Source organism: Chelon labrosus, assembly GCF_963514085.1.
Source record: "Chelon labrosus genome assembly, chromosome: 8".
In the NCBI taxonomy this organism is placed as follows: Eukaryota; Metazoa; Chordata; class Actinopteri; order Mugiliformes; family Mugilidae; genus Chelon; species Chelon labrosus.
Window position 1 is genome coordinate 6,034,336 of NC_140358.1, and position 24,058 is coordinate 6,058,393.

The window sequence follows — 24,058 nt, forward strand, 5'->3', positions numbered from 1 at the left end:
CGTCAGTGGACCGTCTGCCTAGATTTGCCCCACACAATCTGAAAACTCAGTTTCCAGTGGGAGGGACCCATGCAAGACATAAGATCTGGTGCATCAACTTGCTCTGATGGAGAACAGATGTCCGTGAGACCACAACAAAAGCAGGAATTGTACAGGGTACATGCCGCCCTGACACTTGATGTACACTGTTGCCATCCTATTGTAATGCAACACATCTGTTCATCAGCTGCAAAGCAAAGTGTTTCACAGCACATTCAGGACCATGGACAGCTCCAGGCAGTTGTTGAGAAGAACACTGTTACGTGTGCCAAACTCTGCAAAAAGGAAGAAGTGGGTTCTTCCAATCAGCCAGATTCTCCAAATGTCCTCGTATGAAAGAGTCACAGGGAGATGACCACACAACATTAAGACATCATGTCCAGGAACTGCATCACAGAAAGTAGTTCACCCTGCCACACACCACAGAACAGCAGAGTTTAGTGCCTCCAGCCTGGGTGAGGACAGCTTTGCTCTCATAGCAGTGGAGTACATGTCCACTTGTACACTCAAACTGATAATCTCCCAAGAGTCCATGATGATCAGGTCATGAGCTAAAACAGCTTCTTGTTCCACTACTTATGTAATGGCTCTAATTCCATTTACACATGTTTTGATGAAGGACTTGAGATGGAAATCTAAATAGCCCTACTAGGAATGTTTAGCACCTTGTCTCTTTATTGCTTCCTACTGCATCACGCTTTCAGAACTATTGACATTTGGATTTGTCATAGCATGAAACGAACTGGTAAAACGTTTATGATGGGCAATTCTGGCAATGCATTGCATCGGTGCAGTTACTGAAGTTACTGGTTACACTTAGGTGTGCTGTAAAATGCTCTCATCGTGTTTGGTTTTAACTTTTTTGCCAGAGTCTGAAGGATGTTCTGTTACATCATGCATATTATATCATGTCATCATGACATATTATTATTGAGGAGGGCTAAACCCTCTCCTGATCTCACCACACACTGCAGAGGCCTTTTGCATGTCTGTCATAAGAACAACAAGCTAAACCACATTCACCAGTTACACAGACAGGAGCTGTGGTGACCTGTTTCTCCGCCCTTTGACTGAAGCTGTTTACTCAGAACTGACCTGGCTATGAGCTTGGGCTGGATTTAAAGAGAGAGAAATTTAGATGACACAATTGTATATGCCTGTAAAAAATTTTACAAATAAGATTTAAAAAACAACTGTATCCCTTGGGATAAATCTATCTATCTATCTATTTATCTATTTGCAATCTTAAAATATGCAATAATATTCATACCAGATCATTTTGTTTATGGATTCATTCACCTTTAATTTGGAAAAACTGCAAATACTAATGGCAGAATATATTATTATGAACAATGTCCACCATCCTCTACGTGACATCATAGTCAAACAGAGAAGCTCAACGCAACGCCTCCCTGTAAGGAAACTACTGGACTTTGGTCATTGCTGCCAATACTGTATATTTTTTACACAGCATTATATAGTTATATTATTATATAACTTAAATATCTTTATATTTGTTTCTAAGCGATGAACCTGCTGGACACTGAATTTTCCACAGGAAAAATAAAGTATCTATCTAATCAATAATGTAATAATAATTATAATAATAATAATAATACTATATAGTGTTGTTCTAGTTGCATTCTTAAAACAGATAAAACAGTGGTGCAAGACCAGCTTCCTGAGCTTAAAGCAGAGACTGAGACAGGAAGTACAGGCCCTTTGTATTCACGCCACTGTTTGAAAGGCCAACCACAGCAATGTTTCCATCAACAGTTGAATTTATGTGTGTCTTTCTATGTTTAAAAAAAAAACAACAAACAACAAACAAAACCTGTACATACAAAAAAAAGGACACAAAGTGGAAGAAACTATTTTGTGTCAGTGTTTTGGTTTAAATCACTTTTTATAATTGCTCATACTCTTCTGTGTGTGTATCAGTGCAAGACCAGGGACACTACAGACCTATATCCCTTTGCTCATGCTCAATAATGATCAAATTGAACCTAATGAAGACCACAAACAAAGATGCTCCAGTCTGAAAAATACTGATGCCTTTTTAATCCTTTGGTTTGCTTTTTCTTCGTTCCAGAAATAACAGAGGGGGTGTAACGTCCATCACTGGTCCCTGGCTGAGATTGGACCAGGGTGGCTGTGGCTCAGTAGGTAGAGCCAGTTATCCACAAACCAGAAGGTTAGCGGTTCAGTCCCCAGTACATCGACCGCATGCTGAAATCTCCTTGACCTTATATATGCTATGTAACACTAAATGAATGAAGTCATTTACACTGCAGACCCTCATGTCTTTGCTCATGGTTAACAATACAGTGATGCTGATGAAAACCACAAACCAAATTGTTCCAGTCTCACAACTACTAATACAGTTTTGACCCTTTGGGTAGTTTTCTCTTTGTTTTTCCAGAGATCTAGTCTCTACTTGTCAGAGTTTGTGGTGCTTCCTCATAACCAGTTCCAGTTCTCAGCTGCTTTATTTTGCCCCTTTTCCACTTTAACAGGACTTTCCCAGGAATTCTCTCACATCAGTTCATGTGAAGCAGTTGAAACTTTGATCAGCTCCAGGTCAGGGTGTTTTTTGTGATACTATGACATTGCTGTTCTGTAGAGAGCGTAGAGGCCATAACCACTGCCACCTCCCAGACTCTGTATGCTGTGCTCTTCCTGCTGATGTGACTGGTGTTCAGAGTGGGTGGGTCATCACTGATGACGTGGAGCTTCTGAACTGGTTGATTCACACAACACTAAAATTGCTCCTTTCTTTTAACTTTGTGGCAATTATAAACAATGTCCACCACCCTCTACATGACATCATAGCCAAACAGAGATGTGGCATTGTTGTGGTATTTGTTGTTATAAATATATTAACACATATTTTACATGATGCATTTGAATGTAATGCTTAATGGTATGAGGTAGGAAACCATTGCAAAGCATTTAAAGCTGGAGAAGAAAATATTATAGCAAGCTGTGTTTTGATTCAAAATGAAGCTCCATGATCTGAGAAAAAATCACTTAAGCTTTGATATTCATGGTAATGTCATAGTTTGTAAATATATATTTACACATACACAGAATAAGTTATAGAGCTTGGCACTAGATTGACTCTGGACCTTTCTACAATGTGTTCTCTATATCTGTCTGTTGGCTTGGACTTAGAAAATGAATAACCGGAACGTCATTACTAGCCAGTTGGTTGCCATTTAGTTTAAAGGGCATAGCTCTGTAATAAAATGCTTCTGAGTTGTATTGGGAGGAATATAGGATCCAATGCTTTTAAAATCTGATTCATAACCACATTTTAAAATACTACATCTTAATTTGTAGAAAATGTAATCTCTGTTGCTTAAAAACCTAAAAGCATTTCCCCAGACTTAGGAGGAATGTAATAATATAATCCTGGCATATCACTTTAAATAAAACTTTTATCATTAACCACAAATCTTGTGGAAACAAAACAAACATCAAACAAAGTTTATTCTTGGTGTTGTTTCATGTGCTCAAGTGTGAGAAATAGTAATTTCCCCTGGTGTAGTACAGTGAATATCCTGTATAACAGTAAACCAATCAGATTGCTCTTAAATTGTTCCCTCCCACTTGATTTTTTTTACTTTAAAGTGAACCATTTTACAACATGCTGTTATTTTAATGCAGACACACTGGGATTAGTCAGAAAATGCTGGTCATATTTTATTTATTGCTGATGCTCAGAGTGGGACGTAAGTATAAGTAGAAAGCTCAGACTTATTCCACATGCTGTATATAGTGTTAACTAGATGAGTGTTGTCTTGTAGTTTACAATATGTCACATACAAATCTGTTCCTCTTGTATGTACGTAAATGATTCTGTCTCTGTTGTTATTTATCAATGTATTTCTCTTTTTTGTTTCAGGGTGCTCAGATGATCATAAGTTTATAACAAAGACTGTTGGTGTTGGACAAAATGTGGCTCTTACATGTGCTCGTCAGGAATCTCTGAACCAAGAATCCTTGTTTTGGATCAGGATTATTTCTGGGAACTGGCCTGAATTCTTGGGAGGAACGTTCACATTTGATATCACTGGTGTTGATAAGACTCCTCAGATTACAACAAATACTCACATTACAGCAAGACACGAGCCAGGAACGTTTGTTCTCCATATTAGTCAGACTAAGCTGAGTGATACTGGAGTTTACTACTGTTTGAAAATCACAAAGCTCAAAATGGCATTTATGGAAGGAATATTTCTGATAGTTAAAGGTAAATAATTATGAATATGTGTTCTTGTGTTTCTAATTCACATTATAAGTGATGTTATTATCAATGAGATGGATAGCACATGTTCATTATTCTTTATATTTTCTAGGAGCAGAACCAGATATCACTGCCTTCACTGAAGTGTCTCCATCTGATCCAGTTCATCCAGGAGACTCAGTGACTCTGCAGTGTTCAGTCCTCTCTGACCCTGAGAACAAAACATGTCCAGAAGATCACAGTGTGTACTGGTTCAGAGCCAAATCAGATGAATCTCATCCCAGTTTAATTTACGCTCATCAAAACAGTGGTGATGAATGTGAGAGGAGTCCTGAGACTCACTCACAGAGATGTGTCTACAGCTTCTCTAAGGACATCAGCTCCTCTGATGCTGGGACTTACTACTGTGCTGTGGCCACATGTGGACAGATATTATTTGGAAATGGAACTAAACTGGACATTAATGGTAACTGTGTTATTTTTTATTTAAGATGTGAACATACATTCATCCAGAAATACAATGAGCACCACCCTTCTGTGACAAGTTATTAAAAACAATATCTTCTGACCAATTTTTAACTTTGTTTCTTTTTCTTGTTATCATTACAGAAACCAACATGTGGTCACAGACGGTCATCTCAGTTATTTTTCCTCTGTGTGCTGTCCTGGTTATAAGTCTGATTGTTGCAGCTTTCTTCATTTACGACAAATGTGATCGTTGCAGCGGTAATAGTAGTTACATATTGAATTCTAGTCTTAACGTAATAACAAATGAAGCCTTCTATTACTGATATCTGTGTATTTTCTGCTTCATAGGTCCTACTGCAGTTGTTGTGCAAAGAAATAGTGGTGCAAAGAAAACTCTGCAGGTAAGGGTTTTATCTACTGGATTAACCTAAACACAAGTTATGAATTTTTTTTCATGTAATATATTTCCTAAGAGAGGTGAAGACACACTGGTTTATTCTGCTGCCATCTTCACCATGATGAACGGGGACCATGGTGCAGGAAGGAACGGAAAAGAACCAGAAAAAGAGAGGATGTACATGGCTCTGCAGGCTTTTAGTCTGGATTAGTGAGGTCTGTTTATTTTAGCATCCAGTTGATATTTCTTTGGAGCGTAAGTGTTTGAACCACTGGTAATACCGTCTATTATCATTTTATTTATGTAATTCTTCCACCAATGATAAATAAATAAATAAAGCAATCAAATGATTTTTGAGTTTTGGAGAAATACTGAAATTAAGTTTCAGTTATAATCTGTAGTTCTTAGAAATATATTATTGTGAGTTGCAACTGTTTCTGTCTCATTACTTTGTTCTATCAACCAATGTAAATAAATAAAACACACTTTCTCTCAACATGTGGAATTAATGAATCATGACTAATATTAAAAAACACTGAGTTCATCAAGTTACAATCCTCAGTTTCACAGATGTATTGAAATAGTTCATCTTGCAAATTGCAGAAATACAGTTTATCAACAAACTGAAAAGCTGATGATCTCCATCGGGACAGAAAACACTGTATTTTCAGTCACATTCTGAAAGCTTTCTCTAACTAGCAGTGATATCTTAGTGAGTATACCTCTGAACATTTAATGCAGAACATTTAGTCTGCAGTGACAGTTTAACTGCATTAGAGTATTTTGTCAAATTTAGTCGAAGCAAGTATATATATAATCTGTGTCCTTTTGAAGACCTAAATTCCAACCATCTAACAAAAAATGACACAGTGTAGCTGACCTTTGACCCCTTGGATCTAAAATGTCATCTCTTAATGACTGTATTGTCTGTAAAGCAGTTCAGTCACCACAATCTGCTACTGAACATGCACCTTTGGGAGCTGATGGCAGTGTGCAGGATGGCCAGCAGTTTGTCCATAGTTCTCTTCTCTGCCACTGCCACCACTGACTCTTGTTCCATGAGCACTACAGCGCTAGCATGCCTAAAGAGTCTCAGGCTGAGCAAAGTGACAGTTTACTGCTGTACCTTGACACTTTAAGCAGGAAGTTGACTCGTCGCCGATCGTGACAATAACAACACGGACACCTCCGAGAAGGCAGGTGAGGAGCAAACCAGCACCATTATGTGTGTAGAAATACTTCACTAAAGATGAAGCCCAATATGTAAGTCAGCAATTTTATTTTCAGCAATGTTAATATTTTTCTATTTGATAATGAATGTACACTTTCATAGTTGTTGTTTGTCTGTTTCTTTCAGCAGTGTCTTTAGAGTGACCTCTTAATAATGGCTGAAAATCTTCGTTTTGTATTTTATGCCTATTGTGTCACAAGCTCTGGAAGCCTTAGTACCAGAAGCTGTTGCACTGACACATTGTAACTGAGTATTTAAATGATTTAATTTGTTATATTCTTTACCAGCACAGCTGCAAGGACGCACATGCACACAGGTGACACAAAATACATGAAACCGTTTCACAGTCTGTCTGGGCAGTTCAGTTCAACTTAGTCACTGAAAAAAGGGGTGAAAAAAAGTGAGAGGAAACGTGACCAAAAACCACAGAGTACGTCAAGAGATGTGACAAATACAAAGTTAAGACAGTTTGTGAGAGAATTCACTCACAAACTGAGCTTTCCGTTTTTATCAACCAATAAACATTATAATTTGAGAAAACCTGTGACAAGACATTAACTACAAATTTCTTTTCTCCATGTTTAAGTCATGCAAATGATAAATGCAAGTGGAATCTGGATATCTGCTGCAATTTAACTTTCACAATGATTTGTTTAAAAGGGAAAGAGGTATGCAGTGATTAAAACTCCAGCAACACCTGTAATATATAGAGAACTGTTACAGCTTGTGGCCTTTATCAACGTCATCAAAACCACTTTAAAATGCTAGAGTATGAGGTCAAATAAGGAAACAAGTCAAATTAACCGCTAAGCTTACATGGCCACATGTACATATGAGCCAATGGGGCTACAGCAAAGATGGGTTGAGCATATGGTCATGAAGCTAGAGTCAGCTATTGTGCAAAGTTGACAAAGAAGATGAAATGTTTAACACATTAGAAGAGTAGCACCACATATGAGCTATCATTACAATGAGATATGTCCAAAAAATATATAAGTAGCCGTTAACTTGTTTTATGAGTCTGAATGTCTGCTATGAACATTTATTTTCAGCTGTGGTTTCAGTATCATTTTCTCAGGTGCATATAATCCTCCTCCTCTCTGGTCTCAGAACACTAAGTAAAGGCCTTGTGCATGTTCGACAAGAGAACAAGCTAAACCACATTCACAAGCTACACTGACAGAAGCTGTGGTGAGCTGTTTCTCCGCCCTCTGACCAACCACTGAAGCTGTTTACTCAGAACAGGCCTGCAGATTAGCTTCTACTAGATATGAAGAGAAAGAAGAGCTACAAGGGGTTTCAGCAGGCTACATTTAGAAGAGCAACTTGCTACTTATATAAAGTTATTAAAAATGGAACGTGTCTTTGATTTGTACCTTCAATCTGAGAATATACAGTTGTCATATTAGTTCATGTTTTGTTTCCCTTTGAATCCAGCTGTATTGATTCATTCACCTTTCATTTGAGCAAAGTGACAGTGACAGACAAATGATGCAAAAGTATAACAAGGGGGTACAACATATTTGACGACAGCCTCAAAGTCCTGCTCTCGATAAAAGGCCGTTCTGTCATCGTTCAGCAGCTACCAATGAGTCAACCAGAGAAAAGTCATAACTGTTCTGATAACAATCTAAATATACGTAGTTTGGTACTTCTTGCATTTTAAAACATATGAAACAGAAGTGAAAGACCAGCTTCCTGAGATTAAAGTAGAGACTGAGACAGGAAGTACAGCCCCTTTGTATTCACTCCCCTGTGTGAAAGGCCAACCACAGCTTAAGTTTCCATGAAACAGTTTTGTTTATCTGAGTCTTTCCGTGTTTCAGGTGTAATTGTTCTGTACACACAAAAGAAGGCATCACTAACATCTCTTTATGTGTCAACACACCAGCATCAGCTGTAGTATTTATTCATTAAGATAATGTTTGTGCATGAGGTGACACACAAGGTCAACTCAAAAATCAGATGAGCTTTATTTGGCATGTCTATACATGTACATACAAATATGCTCTGCCTTTACCAACTAGGAGCAGTGGGGATCCATGCAAGGTGCTCAGTGAGCAGTTTGGGGTTTTTAGGTGCTTGTGCAAGTCACCTCAGCACTGGGCATAGAGAGAGTCAAAACAGTGACCTCATGGTCAGATGCTTCTCTAACCACCAGTTCACAGCTCCCCTAAGTTTGTTATGGGCAACATAGATCCCTGGCTGGAATCAAACTAGGGACGTCGCAGTCATGTGCTACTGAGATGATCTGCATCAACGTCTTTCTGGGACACTGTGACTGTGACACTCTGAAGGGACTGTAGAGGATGGAGGGTGTGACCACAACCACCTCTACAGCTCTGTGTGATGAGATCTTCCTGTGACTGATAATTCAGAGTGGGTGGGTCATCACTGATGATGTGAGGCTTTGCTGTTGACTGGTTCAAAAAAATATGTAAAGTGGTAATCTCAAAGATTGCCCCAGTGATGAAAGTATTGTAATATTTATATATAAAATAAAATGTAAGCTATTTATATTATTATGAACTAAGTGTCATATCTGGATATGAATGCAGTATATTAAATCAGACACTAGCTGATGGATTCAGAGATTGTTGCTAATACAAACTGAACCTTTTCTACTGCTACAGCTTCACGTTAATATCACTTTACTGTAAAAGCATGCGTTGACCTTTGCAATGAAGCAGTCACAGCAAATGCCTTGTGTTTGACAGCGAGCTTAGCGCTCAATGCTATCCCAAAGGCCCCCACTAACAACATTCTGTTGCCAGACACCACAGGACACCCTCAGAAGGACCATGTCCATTCTCTGATGAGTCACAACTGTTTTGGAGGCACAAGGGAGGCCTACACAATATTAGCAAGGTGGTCATAATGTTATGCCTGTTATATGGTGTATATCCCATGTGATGCACTTAAATGTAAATGTAAACTGTATCCTTGTTGAATCATTTGATTTTTCCTAAATGGATAAATTAATATTCAGAGGGAGCAAATGAATATGTTTTCATGAAATCTAGTCTTTGTCTAATGCAGAAAAGCCCTGAAAAGCATTTCACAATGTCTCTCTTATTTAGACAAAATTCTGAATATCAATGCAAACTATATTTTGATTCAAGTTTGTCTTCAAGGTTTTATTCTGGGAATCAAACACAACTAATATAAGAAATGACAGACGTCCTCTTATTTCCATAAACTTATAACCATGTCTGAATCACAGTGTTAAACAGTGAAATCAGCTTAACTGAAAATACTATTGTTTTGCAAGGGTTTTGTTTGGTGATGTCTGTTGAAGTAAAATGTCAAGATGTGTCCTAAACAGTTAGACTACTGTATATTATATTGTTTACGTAGTAGTATGTTATTATCAGCTGAAAAGTTCACATCTTAAGAAAATGTAAAAGGAACATTGGTGAGTATTTAGATTGTTACTGTCGTTCATCTCTGATGTTTTCTGTGTGTGAAGTAGTTACCCACCATGAACGTGAAACAAAAGCTTGGTGTCGCTCAGGCTGGAAAATGGTTGATATAATTTCCACTGTGGTAGTACAGCGACACGCTACCTTAAAAACAGACCAATCAGATTGGCAAAAAATGAGTTCCCTCCCACTTGATGCGATTACATTAAGGTGAACCCTCTTACAACATACTCTTACGTTGATGCAGTCGCACAGAGATTAATGAGAAAATGCTGATCATATTGTATTTACTGCTGATGCTCAGAGTGGGGCGTAAGTATAGAAAGTCAGCTTCTTTCCATATTATGTATATTTTACATGTCATGTCTTGCAGACATATTTAAAACAATGGCATATATACAGTAAGTCTGTTTCTCACTGCTCTGTTTAATCTTTAATCTAGGATGCACAGATGATCTGACTTTTCCAACAGAGACTGTTGATGTTGGAGATGATGTGACTCTGATCTGTCCCCGACCAGCAACTTTGTATGACTATGGTTCAACCTTACATTGGATCAGGCTTGTTTCTGGAAAATGGCCTGAAGTCTTGGGAGTAACGTTTGCCTTTGATCATAAGGGTGTTAATAAGACTCCTCACATTACAACAAGACAAGAGCCTGGAACCTTTATTCTGCATATTAGACAAACTAAGCTCAGTGATACTGGAGTTTACTACTGTATAAAAGTAGATGCTGTTCACATGACATTTCTGAATGGAACATTTCTGAGAATTAAAGGTAAACAAAAGTTAATTTGTGTCCTTGTGTATATAGTTCACATATTAATTTATGTCATTTTGAATACTGTCAATAAAACTTTTTAATTGTTTATTCCTTTATATTTTCTAGGACCAGAACCAGATATCACTGCCGTCATTCAAGTGTCTCCATCTGATCCAGTTCATCCAGGAGACTCAGTGACTCTGCAGTGTTCAGTCCTCTCTGACTCTGACAACAAAACATGTCCAGAAGATCACAGTGTGTACTGGTTTAGAGCCAAATCAGATGAATCTCATCCCAGTTTTATTTACGTTCATCCAAACAGTGGTGATGAATGTGAGAGGAGTCCTGAGACTCACTCACAGAAATGTGTCTACAGCTTCTCTAAGAACATCAGCTCCTCTGATGCTGGGACTTACTACTGTGCTGTGGCCACGTGTGGAGAGATATTATTTGGAAATGGAAAAAAACTGGACACTGAAGGTAACTGTGTTATTGTTCATTTGGTTATTCAGTAAACATTGCCATTATTATTTTTGACCAATTTCTAACTTTGTTTCTTCTTCTTGTTATCATTACAGAAACCAACATGTGGTCACAGACGGTCATCTCAGTTATTTTTCCTCTGTGTGCTGTCCTGGTTATAAGTCTGATTGTTGCAGCTTTTTTCATCTTCGACAAATGTGATCGTTGCAGTGGTAATAGTAGTTACATATTGTATTCTAGTCTTAACATAATAACAAATGAAGCCTTATGTTACTGATATCTGTGTATTTTCTGCTTCATAGGTCCTACTGCAGTTGTTGTACAAAGAAACAGTGGTGCAAAGAAAACTCTGCAGGTAAGGATTTTATCTGTAGATTAACCTACAAGTTATGAACCTTGTTTAACTTGTAATTTATATAATGTGTTTCCTAAGAGAGGTGAAGACACATTGATTTATTCTGCTGTCGTCTTCACCATGATGAACGGGGACCACGGTGGAAGAAGGAACGCAAAAGCAGCAGAGAGAGAGAGGATGTACATGGCTCTGCAGGCTTTTAGTCTGGATTAGTGAGGTCTGTCATATATCATCCAGTTATTTGTTTGCAGCATAGGTGTTTGTCATTTTGGACCATTTGTAATACAGTATATTTTATCATTTTTATATTAAAGATAAAAAAAAACATTCAAAAATAACAGAATCAGGTCATTCACAGATAGTAATTGCAATCATTTCTGTTGCAACTGTTTCTGTTTTATTAGTTGGTTTTGGTTTGCTGTTTTCTGTAATCTATTTTCTATTTGTCGTTTTTATTGTTCTATCAACCAATGTAAATAAATAAAACACACTTTCTCTCAATGTGTGGAATCAGTGAATCACAATTAATATTAAAAACACAAATTGTGGTAATTTGTCAACAAACTGAAAGGCTGATGCTCTCCATCAGGACAGAAAACACTGTATTTTCAGTCACATTCTGACTGCTTTGTCTAACTATGGGATGGCAGCTGGCTATAAGAAGCTCTGTGTGAACATCAAAGCTGAAAGACTTAGGGAGAGGTGGGCCGGCTCTGCTCTGACTATAAAGAGAGGTGTTACCCAGTGTGGGAATCTGCTCTGACAACAGACTACACACACTGTGAGCTCTCTCTCCTCTTCTTCACTCTTGTCACTCATTTTGTGGAGACACCCAGTGCTTCAGGGTTCTTTGCTTCAATAATACTGCAATAATATAACATTTGTGTTATTGAACATTTAGACCAAATATCTACAGCATCTTAAAATAATTTAATTGTGGTGTGTCTGAACACTTGTCAATTATTACTGATTTGTCTGTCTGTGTGCAGGTAAGAATAACAAATTACATTAAACAAAAATCCAGTGCTATTGTTGATTTAATTTATTGTTTGTAATGTGTAATACTTGGAGAAGCTGTGGGGCCAAAGGGTCCCAGTGTTGCTTCCCCCTGTGTCCATAGCTGCAGTGCCTTGAGCAAGCACCGAACCCCCAAATTTCTCCCTAGGTGCGGCCTGCTTAGAGGCTGCAGCCCACTGCTCCAACTGTACACACTACTGTGTGAACGAGTGGATGGGTCAAACAGCAGGAACATAATTTCCCCTCTGGATCAATACAGTATAAATTATTATTATTACTCCTACAGTGACATAGTGTATAGACTTTGATTGCTTTGTAGTGACTTTACAATGAGCTCAACACATTCCCATCCCTCTATTTAATTTCTTTTTGCAACATTTACCAGAAGCATATTTCTCAGATCATTTAATTGATCCATGATTTGATTGAGCAAATTTTATTTGCAGCCTCCTTCTCTCTGTCACCGCAGGACGTTTGGTGAAGTTGTTAACTGACTACTGTCCAGAGGATTTGGACCATTCCTCTGCTAGCGTTAGCAGATGCCTTTTCAGATGAGTGCGCATTGCAGTACATTTTCTGTATTTCAAGGCTGACATATATAGGTAGAATTTAAATCTTTAGTAAAGTATTTCCACACACTTGATAAAGTGCTGCCAGCTTGTTGCAACAACTTAGCATGACTTGAAAAAGGTACCAGTCAAACATTGTGACACACCAGCATATTCAATGATTTATTCTTTTCTTATTTTCTGCATCACTGAACAATAGTACAGACATGTCTGTTAACACATATTGATTAATTAATCACTCCACCAGCTAGTCAGGTTGCAGTTTACATCATGTCTTTCCAGACCCATATGACATATTAGTGAGGACATGTAATGTCACAGTGTAGCTGACCTTTGACCCCTTGGATTTAAACTATCATCTCTTAATCACTGTATTGTTTTAGACAGTTACATTACATTTTGTCATTATTAGAAAAAGGGTTGTTAAGCTTGGGCGAACATGTGTTTTATGAGATGACAATGACCTTTGACCTTTGACAAAGTCTAATCACTTCATCCTTGAGTCTAAGTAAACATTTGTGCCGTCTTAAAATAATAATTGACTAATTTATCTTTACTTATGTAGCCAAGTGAACAGGGATTACTGTATTTTTTTGTGTTAACTGTGCCCTAATAGAAGGTGTACTGACACTTTAAGGCCAGTTAGGTTGAGAATCCCGTGAGAACTGGGAGATCACGCGAGAATTGAAAAATAAGCGCAAACTGCTGTCTCCCTAACGCACTTAATGGCGCACAGGTGTATTTTCTGGGTGTATTTCTTGTCTGTGAGAGTGTGGAAATAGTTTTGAACTGTTTGAACCGTGTAACACCGAGGGAATACGTGACCGAAGTGAAAAGTTAGACCGGACTTGTAACTGAGTCGTTTGACGAAGATTTATGACTGAAGACTGTGTTTATTTCTCGCCGGTCGAGGGTTTGTTTATTGTCTCCGGTGTGTCGGGAGCCACCCTAGACGACCGCGGGTCAGCATAAGTGGTATATAGAGTACTGAAATTTTAGTTAACTACATTTTCAGTGTTAAATGTTTATGAAACTGTGTGTTGTCACCCATGTAGAGGGGAGACAGAGAGCCGTATGTACATGTGCTGCCTCCAGGGGAAGGGTGAGATTCTCAAGCTACAGGCTAGCGTAAGTGCACATGATTTTTTTTGTATCTGTGTGACACTGTAGAAATAAGTTTTTCCAAAAGGATATAAATATATACATTAGAGTTAATTCATGAAGTGTAAAGCTAATTCATGAAGTTTACAGAGTTAAAACCTGATGTATGTTGTAGAATGTGTCTGTTAAAAATGTGAAGAGTGGCTTAGAAATGTATTAATGTATTGTTATTTCCTGTTTACATAGGAATAAGGCCACTACTGTTGTTTTGTTTGTGGTTACGCTAGTGTTTTGCTTTTGGTTTGCTCTGTACGAAGACAGACAGAAAATATTAAGAAAAGAAAGGAAAGAAATCAATTGAATTTATTTTTTATTTTGTTTGCCTGTAACCAACATATCTCTCAAAATTAGAGAATTAATGCTGTGCTCGCTCGAGTGCAGTCGGGGTATTAAAGATCCTACTAAAATATATTTTCTGTGTCCGGTCCCCTCCTTCATTGACCTGGCCACACTTAGTTGAGCAGGGGCCTCATGTATAAAGACTTGCGTGGATTACTGAAACATGGCGTAAGCTCAAATTCAGGAAACGTCATAAGCCCAAAAATATCAACATGTATGAATCTGCGCGTACTAACGAATCCAAGCACATTTCCTTTGTACATCCCAGTCAGCGTGGAATTGAGCGCACATGTTGGAGTACCCGACCCCACCCTGTCCACGCCTCCATTTAAATACACAAATCATATTTAAATGGGACCTGCTCCTGAGATTCCCCTCTCTGTACGATCAGAAAATTAAAACAAAAAAATGAGTAAGACAGGAAAAAAGAAGAGCTTCACAGAACGTGAATTGGAGACCCTACTCACTGAACTGGAGGCACACAAAAATGTACTCCTTGGCATGCTGTCTTCTGGCATGAATAATAAACTCAAGAGGAGTGAGTGGGAGAGTGTGTCCATGAAATGGGGTTAGAAAAGCACACACACAGCATCCCCAGTGTCTCTGGCGCCAGTGCGCCGCAACTACTGGCTGGTGCTGCTGCCGTCTGCCCGACTGGCCATGTCCTCACTCATGCTGTTCTGGAGTCACAACAAGAAATAGCCAGAGCAATAGGTGACATAAATGATCGCCTAGATCAATTGATAGTCACCCCCACAAATATCAGTGAATCAGTAAATACATTGGTGAATAAGTGAATTTGGTGCCCTTGCCTCTTTTATATGGTTGAAGTCAAAAGTTGCCGGGCCCGAATGGCCTCCCTGGTAGGATGTCCATTCATGGGTCCAGCTTCTGGTTCATCTGGTGGGGGGACATGCTGCCTTGGGAACCTAAAGCAATTGATGAGCCAGTTGTCATCACATGCCAATAAATCCTCTCTGTCTCTGAACACACTCTCTCTTCATATTGCACCATTAACAATGTCTTCTAAAGTATTTTCAGTACAGTATTTCCTGTACCACTCATGTATTTGCAGACATGTGGGTGTGCTATTCATCAGTGTTAATCGTTCATGTGTCTCTGAAGTGAACATCACTCAGTCTGAGGACTAATTGTTTTGGCGAACAGCTGTAGAAACCAGCATACGTCAGCTATGAGGTTGCGTGAAGCACTGCACATGTCCTTTTAATACACACAGGAGGTGGAATCTTTCACACAGCACATCAATGCAGTGGACAACATCAAGTTCACTCAGAAGGACATCAGCGGAGATAGTTTGGCCTTCTTGGACTGTCTGGTGCACATGGAAGAAGACTGAAGTCTCAACATTGGAGTGTGTACAAAACCCACTCACACTGATCAGCATTTATTATTCGATTCCTACCACCCCCTGGAACACAAACTAGGGGTCATCAGAACTCTTCAGCACCGAGCACAGACTCTACCCACAAGACTGGATGGCAAGGAGAAGGAGCAGAAACACATAAAAAAAAAAAAAAAAAAAACACTCAAGACATGTGGATATCCTAACTGGGTCTTTGTCAAAGGCTCAAAAAGATATCCCTGAAATTACAGAGAGGAGGAGCACAACAATGGGAAGCACATCGTCATTCCCTACGTGGCTGGGGTGTTGGAGAAACTCAGGAGAATTTTCAGAAAACACCACATTCCAGTTTATTTCAAACCAGGGAATACACTTGGGCAAAAACTGGTCCACCCTAAAGACAAAACAGCCAGGCAGAAACAGAGTAATGTGGTGTATGCTGTTCAGTCCAGTGAGGATTGTACAGACTTGTACACTGGGGAAACCAAACAACGTTTGCTATTTAAACCTCAAACTTACCACCAGTCCCCTAGAACTGATGAGTAGATGAGTGGTGAAACGTCTTCTCAAAAAACTCTACAGTGCAGTTGCCTTTTTTATTGTTGTTGTTTGGATACAACACACGTGAAAACCATTCTTCCATGGGGAGGACATAGTGGAGCCACTGGGAGACTTTGATTCGGTTTACCAACCACCAGACATTCATGACATGCCTGGCAATATGCCACTACGTCTTGGTGCATTTTTGGCCAATAGAAATGTCATATTATCCTCTCCTGCGTTTTACGTATGCCCAAATGTGATGCCCAAGGTATTTCATGGGCTATACGCATGACCTCCTTCCTAAAACTACTACGATCTGTGCAACCACAGACCAGTACTCATCAGCAGGCAGACTCTCTTCCAGAGACATAGCCGTTTCTCTCAACATGGCCACAGAAGGGTCCTGACACTGCTCTGCAGTCAGAGCCTCCCTTGAAAACTGGCTGCACTCTCCTACTCCAGTTAGCTTCGTAAAAAAAAAGTGTCAACTAATTCAACTGATGGTTCCTCTTTCTCATTTACAGAGGAATTCAGTAACTGGGACATAGAATGTGTCACCACACAAGCCGCAAGCCACATCTCGCAAGGCACTTATTGTATTATTGGAGTCACACCATTACTTATTACAGCATCCACACCTTTAACCAAAGCAGACGCATCCAAAAATGATGTAGGTGGCAAGTCTAACACTCCCTTCAATAACAATGACTGATGAGCCCCAGTATCCCTAAGAATGGTTACTGTCACACCTACATGTAGCACCCAAACCTCTGCTTGTTCTTTCTTCTGAACACTAATATGGGCAACAGATTTATTTTCTTTTTTTCTTTTCAGTGCCAGACAAGCCGACTTAAAGGGGAACTCCGGCGCAAAATGAACCTGGGGTTAATAACACATATGTACCGAGTTCAGCCGTTCTCTGGTATTTGTTTTCATGCATTTGTTTTGTTAGTCAAATGTGACCAGTTTTCTTGCAAACCGCTATTTAGCGTATAACGCTAGCCTTCGGGGCACACCTACACATAAAAAGAAATCGCTATTTCTATACCACTAACAAGGCTCACAATATCACCACACTTACACGGTAGCATAACTAGGGTCTCTACATGTAAACCGAAGCATTGAGAACTTTGCAAGTATACAGGCAGTTTATTAAAAAAGGAACACAGTACCGTTCGCGTCTGTCTCGCATATCCAGGCGGGCGCCATCTTGGGGAAACTGAACTGTCTGTTGCCGGAAGAAAGCACTGAGACCACTGAACGAAGAGAGTTTGACTAACAAAACAAATGCATGAAAACAAATACCACAGAACAGTCGAACTCGGTACACATGTGTTATTAACCCCAGGTTCATTTTGCGCCGGAGTTCCCCTTTAATATGGCCAGACAAGCTGACTTAATATTCTTCGACTCAACCTTCTTTGACTCAGTCTGAGGCCAATTTGGAAAACCTCTGGAAATAGAGACAGGCGTCATGGGACTGCTATCCTCTCCTGTCTTCCTGTTTAACTGACCTCCCTCTCCCACAGAAGTCACAGTGAGTTAGTTCACAAGTGTCTGCCATCATGGCCGCTTGTCTAAGGTCTTTCACCTCCAGGTCATTAAGGTGGGTTTCAATATACTGTGGTATACTTTTTTAAAATTGCTCCATCAATATTAACTCACGGAGTTCCTGAAAAGAGAAAACTTCAGTTGACGACAACCACCTATCTAAAACCACTTCTGGTCTCCTTGCCAAATCAGGACATCTTAGCATTTGCTGCTTCAGTTTTGAATATTAATTCTAAAATCTGTCTATTCCCCAAACATGTGGGCAATTCAGTCCATAACTGCTGAAATAGGCCTTATACTACTTGTATTCTCATTAGTTGTAAAAATTATTCTCCATCTTTAAAAAAGCAGTTTTATTACAACTGTATCTGGCTCATAATGGTAAACACAGAAATAAGGATCACTGAGCATGCTGGAAATATTTGTAAAGGTATCTTTGGGTGATGTGCTTTATCATCTTGTCATTAGATTTTTATGAGTGAAATAAAACAATAAATACATAAATCTTGAAATCAGCCATCGGCCACATGAATATTGGAGAAAAAAAAACAGATAATGCACAACACAAAAATGTAAGTGTATTGTGTCGTGGTTTCTTCTTGTTCCTCCATCTTGTGTGGGGGTAAGAAGAAGAAAAAAAGACTAAACCAGGAAATTATTTTATGATGACGAGACATGACTTGTCTGTCAGAGCAATGTATGTAATAATACAGGATGACCATATTAGTTATTGTCTTCTGAAAGGATCAAATGTTATGAAAATATGAAAGAAATGTTTCTACTTTTACTTTTTTTGTTCATCTCTTACATTGACTCTGTGTGAGTTACAGTAACCCACCATGAACATGAAACAAAAGCTGGGTGTCGCTCAGGTTGGAAAGATGGTCGATATAATTTCCACTGTGGTAGTACAGTGATGTTCAAGTATAACAGTAGACCAATCAGATTGCTCTAAATTAGGTCCCTCCCACTTGATGTGATTACATTAAGGTGAATCCTCTTACAAAATACTCATATTGAAATGTAGTCACACAGGGATCGATCAGAAGATGCTGATCATATTGTATTTACTGCTGATGATCAAAGTGGGGCGTAAGTATAGAAAGTCAGCTTCTTTCCATATTATGTATATGTTACATGTTTGTTTTCTTGCAGAAATATTATATTTAAAACAATGGCATATATACAGTAAGTCTGTTTCTCACTGCTTTGTTTAATCTTTAGGATGCACAGATGATCAGACCTTTGCAACACAAATAGTTGATGTTGGAGATGATGTGACTCTGATCTGTCCCCGACCAGCAACTTTGTATGACTATGGTTCAACCTTACATTGGATCAGGCTTGTTTCTGGAAACTGGCCTGAATTATTGGGAGTAACGTTTGCCTTTGATCATAAGGGTGTTAATAAGACTCCTCACATTACAACAAGACAAGAGCCTGGAACCTTTATTCTCCATATTAGACAAACTAAGCTCAGTGATACTGGAGTTTACTACTGTATAAAAGTAGATGCTCTTCACATGACATTTCTGAATGGAACATTTCTGAGAATTAAAGGTAAACAAAAGTTGATTTGTGTTTTCATGTATATAATTCATATTTTAACTTGTGTTATTTTCAATACTGCTAGTAAACATGTTAATTGTTTGTTTCTTTATATTTTCTAGGACCAGAACCAGATATCTGTGCTGTCATTCAAGTATCTCCATCTGATCCAGTTCATCCAGGAGACTCAGTGACTTTGCAGTGTTCAGTCCTCTCTGACTCTGACAACAAAACATGTCCAGAAGATCACAGTGTGTACTGGTTCAGAGCCAAATCAGATGAATCTCATCCCAGTTTAATTTACGCTCATCAAAACAGTGGTGATGAATGTGAGAGGAGTTCTGAGACTCACTCACAGAAATGTGTCTACAACTTCTCTAAGGACATCAGCTCCTCTGATGCTGGGACTTACTACTGTGCTGTGGCCACGTGTGGACAGATCATTTTTGGAAAAGGAAAAAAACTGGACACTGAAGGTAAGTGTAAATGTTTAATAATATTTTTAAATCTCATGGAATCAGATTAATATCTGTATCATTAAAACAAAAACAAAAAATACAATTGTGTTCCTAGTTGCATAAAGTATTAAGTATAATTATTGGGTGCTTTTATTTTTTCAGCACTCAACACGTGGGATGTACAGAAGGCCAATATAGTTGTCTTTCTGTTATGTGCTGCTTTGGCTACAAGTCTGATTGTTATAGCCTTCCTCATTTATACCATCAAGAAGAAAAGTTGTGACGGTAATCAATCTGATCAGTCCATCAAACAGTATTTTATAAAAGCCTGCTACCGAATTTAAACTATTGATTACATTATCTTTCATCTTAAACTTTTTTGTTGTTTTGCAAACAGATGCCCCAACTCAAAGTCAACAGGTAAGGTGTCTAAATGAGAAAAGATAGGAAATCTTGTCTGCAAATTTAAGTATTACCTGCCACCTCATAGCATGTTCTTATCTATCCTCAGAAAGATGAAGGTACACTGGTTTATTCTGCACCAAACATCTTAACGAGGAAAGCTGGCAAAGCAGAGAGAAAGAACGCACAAAGAACAGAGGAAGGGATCATCTACTCTGATGTCAGAGCTTAAAATTCATAAAATCAGTTGCAGATCATTGTTTTAGTTTAGTTTCTCTGGTTTGATTTTCACTATTGGAATCACTTATGTAACAGTTGAACGTGCATTCTGTTCAGTCTTTTCAGAGTTGTTGCATGACAAGGAAGTTTGTCATTTTGATGAAAAAGTACCGTCATATTTTGAAAATATCTTTTAGCATTGTTGTGTGTCATGGATACAATTAATTATGTTATGTTAATAATTAATAATTAAATCTTACTTTATTTTGGTTATTTTTCACTTTTGTAACAAGTAAGAAGTTGAAAAAAAGAAATGTTTCAGATCTCTCCTATGTCTGATATGTGGTTTTAATAGCACAATATAAAGGTTCTCTACTAAATTGTGTACAGGCGTTGCTTCTTGACAAAACACACAAGACAAAATATAGATAGAAGAAAGAGCATATCGATGTACCACATCTGTAATAAAAGTTCACATAAAACATGAATAATTTTGCTCCGTCATATTCCTATCCTTTGTTTGAATACTGGCACAAGTTTTGTTTCATGTTCAGTCATTTGTTTCTATTTATTCCTATTAATTTTGACAATTAAAAGTTCAGTCAATATTGAAATTTAATGTTCACGGTAGAAAGACCCACAATACATCTGAAACGCTCATACACAGCATGCTGCTATTTTCCAATTATTGACAGAATAGATTAAAAAAAACATGAAAATCTGATCAGTACCTCGTGGATTTGAATTCATAGTGACTGCAAATGTCTTAACTCTTATTTAACTTCTCATTTTGATTTGATAATTGAACATGTCTATAATCAGTAATCCAAAAAGTAGTGCGTGACCAAGCACAGTGCATGATGAAGTCCACAAAAAATAAAACTACATTTGATTTAGATAAACAGTGTGCTCATATGTATCATATAAAATGATTTTGTGGTTGTGGTAGAACTTATTTGAGATTATTTGTAGTTGGATTTTGTGAGTTTATTTAAAAGCTTGTCATGCTTTCACAAATAAAAGACAGGTTTGATTGTAAAATAGCAGCTCTCCCAGTGAGACAGAGAAACTGAAAGTGTGTGTGGGTGGGTGGATTACACTGTTCAGCTCTCACCGTGCATCTTTGCGCCACAGAAGCAGCCACAATGCCCCAACTTGAATTTAGGATGTGTACTATGATCAGGAAACACAATGTGCTTGTATGTTCCATTGCTGCCACTATTTCTCAGCCTATGTGTGCTAAGAGGTGAGAAATCAGGGTAACTGGGGTAAAGCTATAAAGGAGATCTCTGGGCAATGGCCAGTGGAGGGTTGTTTAAGGCGATCATGAAGAACCGAAGTGTGCACTGTTCTGCTTCTGTCTTCCCAAATCTGTCCTACACCATTTCAACAAGTTCAGACTCCATGTCCATTGGCACTCTTGCCAGACATCAGATCTGGTGGATGGTTCTGTAAGACCAGAAAGCACACAGCTCTGATAGAGAACAGGAAGGCAGGAACTGCACAGGGTCCAAGTCACAGTGTATATCGCTGCCATCCAGCAGTACTACAAGACATCTGTTCATCAGATGCAAAGCAAAATATTTCAGCACCTTCAGGACCGTGGAGAGCTCCAGTCAGCTGTTATGAAGAACACAGTCAGAAGATGCTAGGTCTTCCAATAAGCCTGTGAGTCAACCACAAAACATTCAGACATCATACCCAGCAACAGCATCACAGATAGTAGCATCTCCCTATGGGATGTGATGGGTAGCAGCAGAGTTTAGTGTCTCCAGCCACTAAAGCCACTCCAGTACTCAATGCAATGGAGTACATGTACACAAAAATTAATAAGCTCCAGAGAGTCCAAAAATAGGGCAAAAAATAGCCCCTTGATGCCTGTTATGCTGTTCACACGCGTTTGAGTGGAGGACTTGAAATAGAAATGTCACACTTCGGATAAAAATGCGGCAAACTGACCAAGCTCTGAGTGGGATGGTGAATTTGTTGGAGGGAAAAGTAGACTGACCGCGGGGAAAATTCTGTGTTGAAGAATTTGTTGACTTCAGTGAAACAGAACAGAAAACAGTGCGTCGTTCTGACATCATGATACATCTCAGATCTGCTGCCGTTCCCAACATTAGCCCTGAAAAATTGTTTTAGCAAAGGGCCTATGAATAGCAGAGAGCAGCAGAAAGGGAGACGATTCCCCCATATTCTTATTTCCAATCCCTTGACATAAAGCAGACAAGCACGGAGCTGGCAAGCACTAGCCCTGTGTGAACAGTGAAGTAAAGGCTCACAGCACGGATGAAGGATGTAGCCAGTACAGCAGCAGGTAGACAATGCTGCGCCAAATGCTGCTAGGCTTTCAGATGGCGACATCTTAAATGCTGATGAAAAGTGGGACAGGAATTAAGGTGTAGATGTTATTTACTGTAGATACTCATGTTGGTTCCTGTATGGCACAGAATGAGAAAGAAAATCTTTAGGACCGCACATGTGCAAAATGATCAACCCAATAATGAGATTTAAGAGAATTTTGCATCCAAATCCTCACCTAAAGGAGAAAAAGGAGGAAAATGGGAGTTTTCAATTGCTGTGTTAACCTGTAACTTTAAGGGTCCATTGCATAAAAAAGTCCAGAGTTAATTTGGCCAATACGACATAGACTGTCAAAAAATGTGGAGAACTCAAAAGTTAGTGAGGCAGAGCACCCATTTGTCAAGACATAGCTTCATAATTCTTTCAAGGTCAACATAAAGAGACTGAACTGCATCTTCTATTTGTCTCACACAAAAAGACCCAAGTATCTCCTGCTGTAGCAGCAGTGAACCTAATGAGTCATCACCAGTTTTTATTTTCCTAACGAAAGTCTGTCAGAAATCATATAGTTTTCTTATGCAAAGTAAGAATGTCCACTGGTTTACATTTGTATACCACAATGTCCCACAACTGTATACTTAAGCGTGTTGTGTTGTGTTGTTATTATATTGTTGCATGTCTTCATGGGAACAAACCAAGTCACATTCACCAGCTACTGTGAAAAAAAGTTGTGGTGAGCTGTTTCTCCGCCCTCTGACCAACCACTGAAGTTGTTTACTCAGAACAGACCTGACTGTGAGCTTCCACTGGGTATGAAAAGAAAGACATGGTGTATGCAGGCTCATTTTAGATGAGTAGGTTGGTTGTTATTTGACATAAGAAAGTGTAGTGTTTCTCTGACATTTCCCCTACAATCTTAGATCTGATATACAGTTGCCATGACAGTTCATGTGTTTTTTTTTTTTCATCTGAATCATCCAGCTGTATTGATTCATTCAGTATTAATTTGAACGGACTGTTAGTCTATCATCTTGCCAAATGATGTAAAAGTATAACAAGGCGGCAAAACACATTTGACTGTGGCTTCGAAGTCCTGCTCTTGACTATAACTGATGTTGATAAAAAAAATAAAAAAAATAAAAAAAGTGGAGAAAGACCAGCTTCCTGAGATTAAAGA

General features: G+C 38.7%; 2 protein-coding genes across 3 annotated transcripts; both read left to right on the forward strand.

Moving 5' to 3' along the window:
* Nucleotides 1-3,682: 3,682 nt before the first annotated feature.
* Nucleotides 3,683-6,106, forward strand: LOC311491389 (uncharacterized protein). Of its 2 annotated transcripts, XM_084549293.1 has the most exons (6): nucleotides 3,720-3,773; nucleotides 3,947-4,294; nucleotides 4,401-4,754; nucleotides 4,898-5,014; nucleotides 5,105-5,157; nucleotides 5,230-6,106. In XM_084549293.1, exons 1-6 carry the CDS (start codon nucleotides 3,731-3,733, stop codon nucleotides 5,362-5,364), a joined length of 1,050 nt encoding a protein of 349 aa, XP_084405419.1. In that variant the 5' UTR covers nucleotides 3,720-3,730; the 3' UTR covers nucleotides 5,365-6,106. The 2 variants fall into 2 exon arrangements, with proteins under 2 accessions (XP_084405418.1, XP_084405419.1); XM_084549292.1 differs by having other exon boundaries at nucleotides 3,683-4,294.
* A 125-nt stretch (nucleotides 6,107-6,231) lies between these two features.
* On the forward strand, nucleotides 6,232-20,903 carry LOC311491323 (uncharacterized protein; the record flags this gene model as incomplete). Its single annotated transcript, XM_084549229.1, has 8 exons — nucleotides 6,232-6,259; nucleotides 10,696-11,049; nucleotides 11,148-11,264; nucleotides 11,355-11,407; nucleotides 11,486-11,609; nucleotides 19,175-19,510; nucleotides 19,621-19,974; nucleotides 20,119-20,903. The coding sequence occupies 8 exons, from the start codon at nucleotides 6,232-6,234 to the stop codon at nucleotides 20,298-20,300; spliced, it is 1,548 nt and encodes a 515-aa protein (XP_084405355.1). The 3' UTR covers nucleotides 20,301-20,903.
* Nucleotides 20,904-24,058: the final 3,155 nt, after the last annotated feature.

What these genes read in the sequence shown, in the direction of transcription:
- LOC311491389 (XM_084549292.1), top strand. Translation starts at nt 3,895, where the DNA reads ATGATTCTGTCTCTGTTGTTATTTATCAATGTATTTCTCTTTTTTGTT. An exon ending in AATATTTCTGATAGTTAAAG is followed by an intron (nt 4,295 to 4,400) that starts GTAAATAATTAT and finishes TATATTTTCTAG; the next exon opens with GAGCAGAACCAGATATCACT. An exon ending in CAAATGTGATCGTTGCAGCG is followed by an intron (nt 5,015 to 5,104) that starts GTAATAGTAGTT and finishes TCTGCTTCATAG; the next exon opens with GTCCTACTGCAGTTGTTGTG.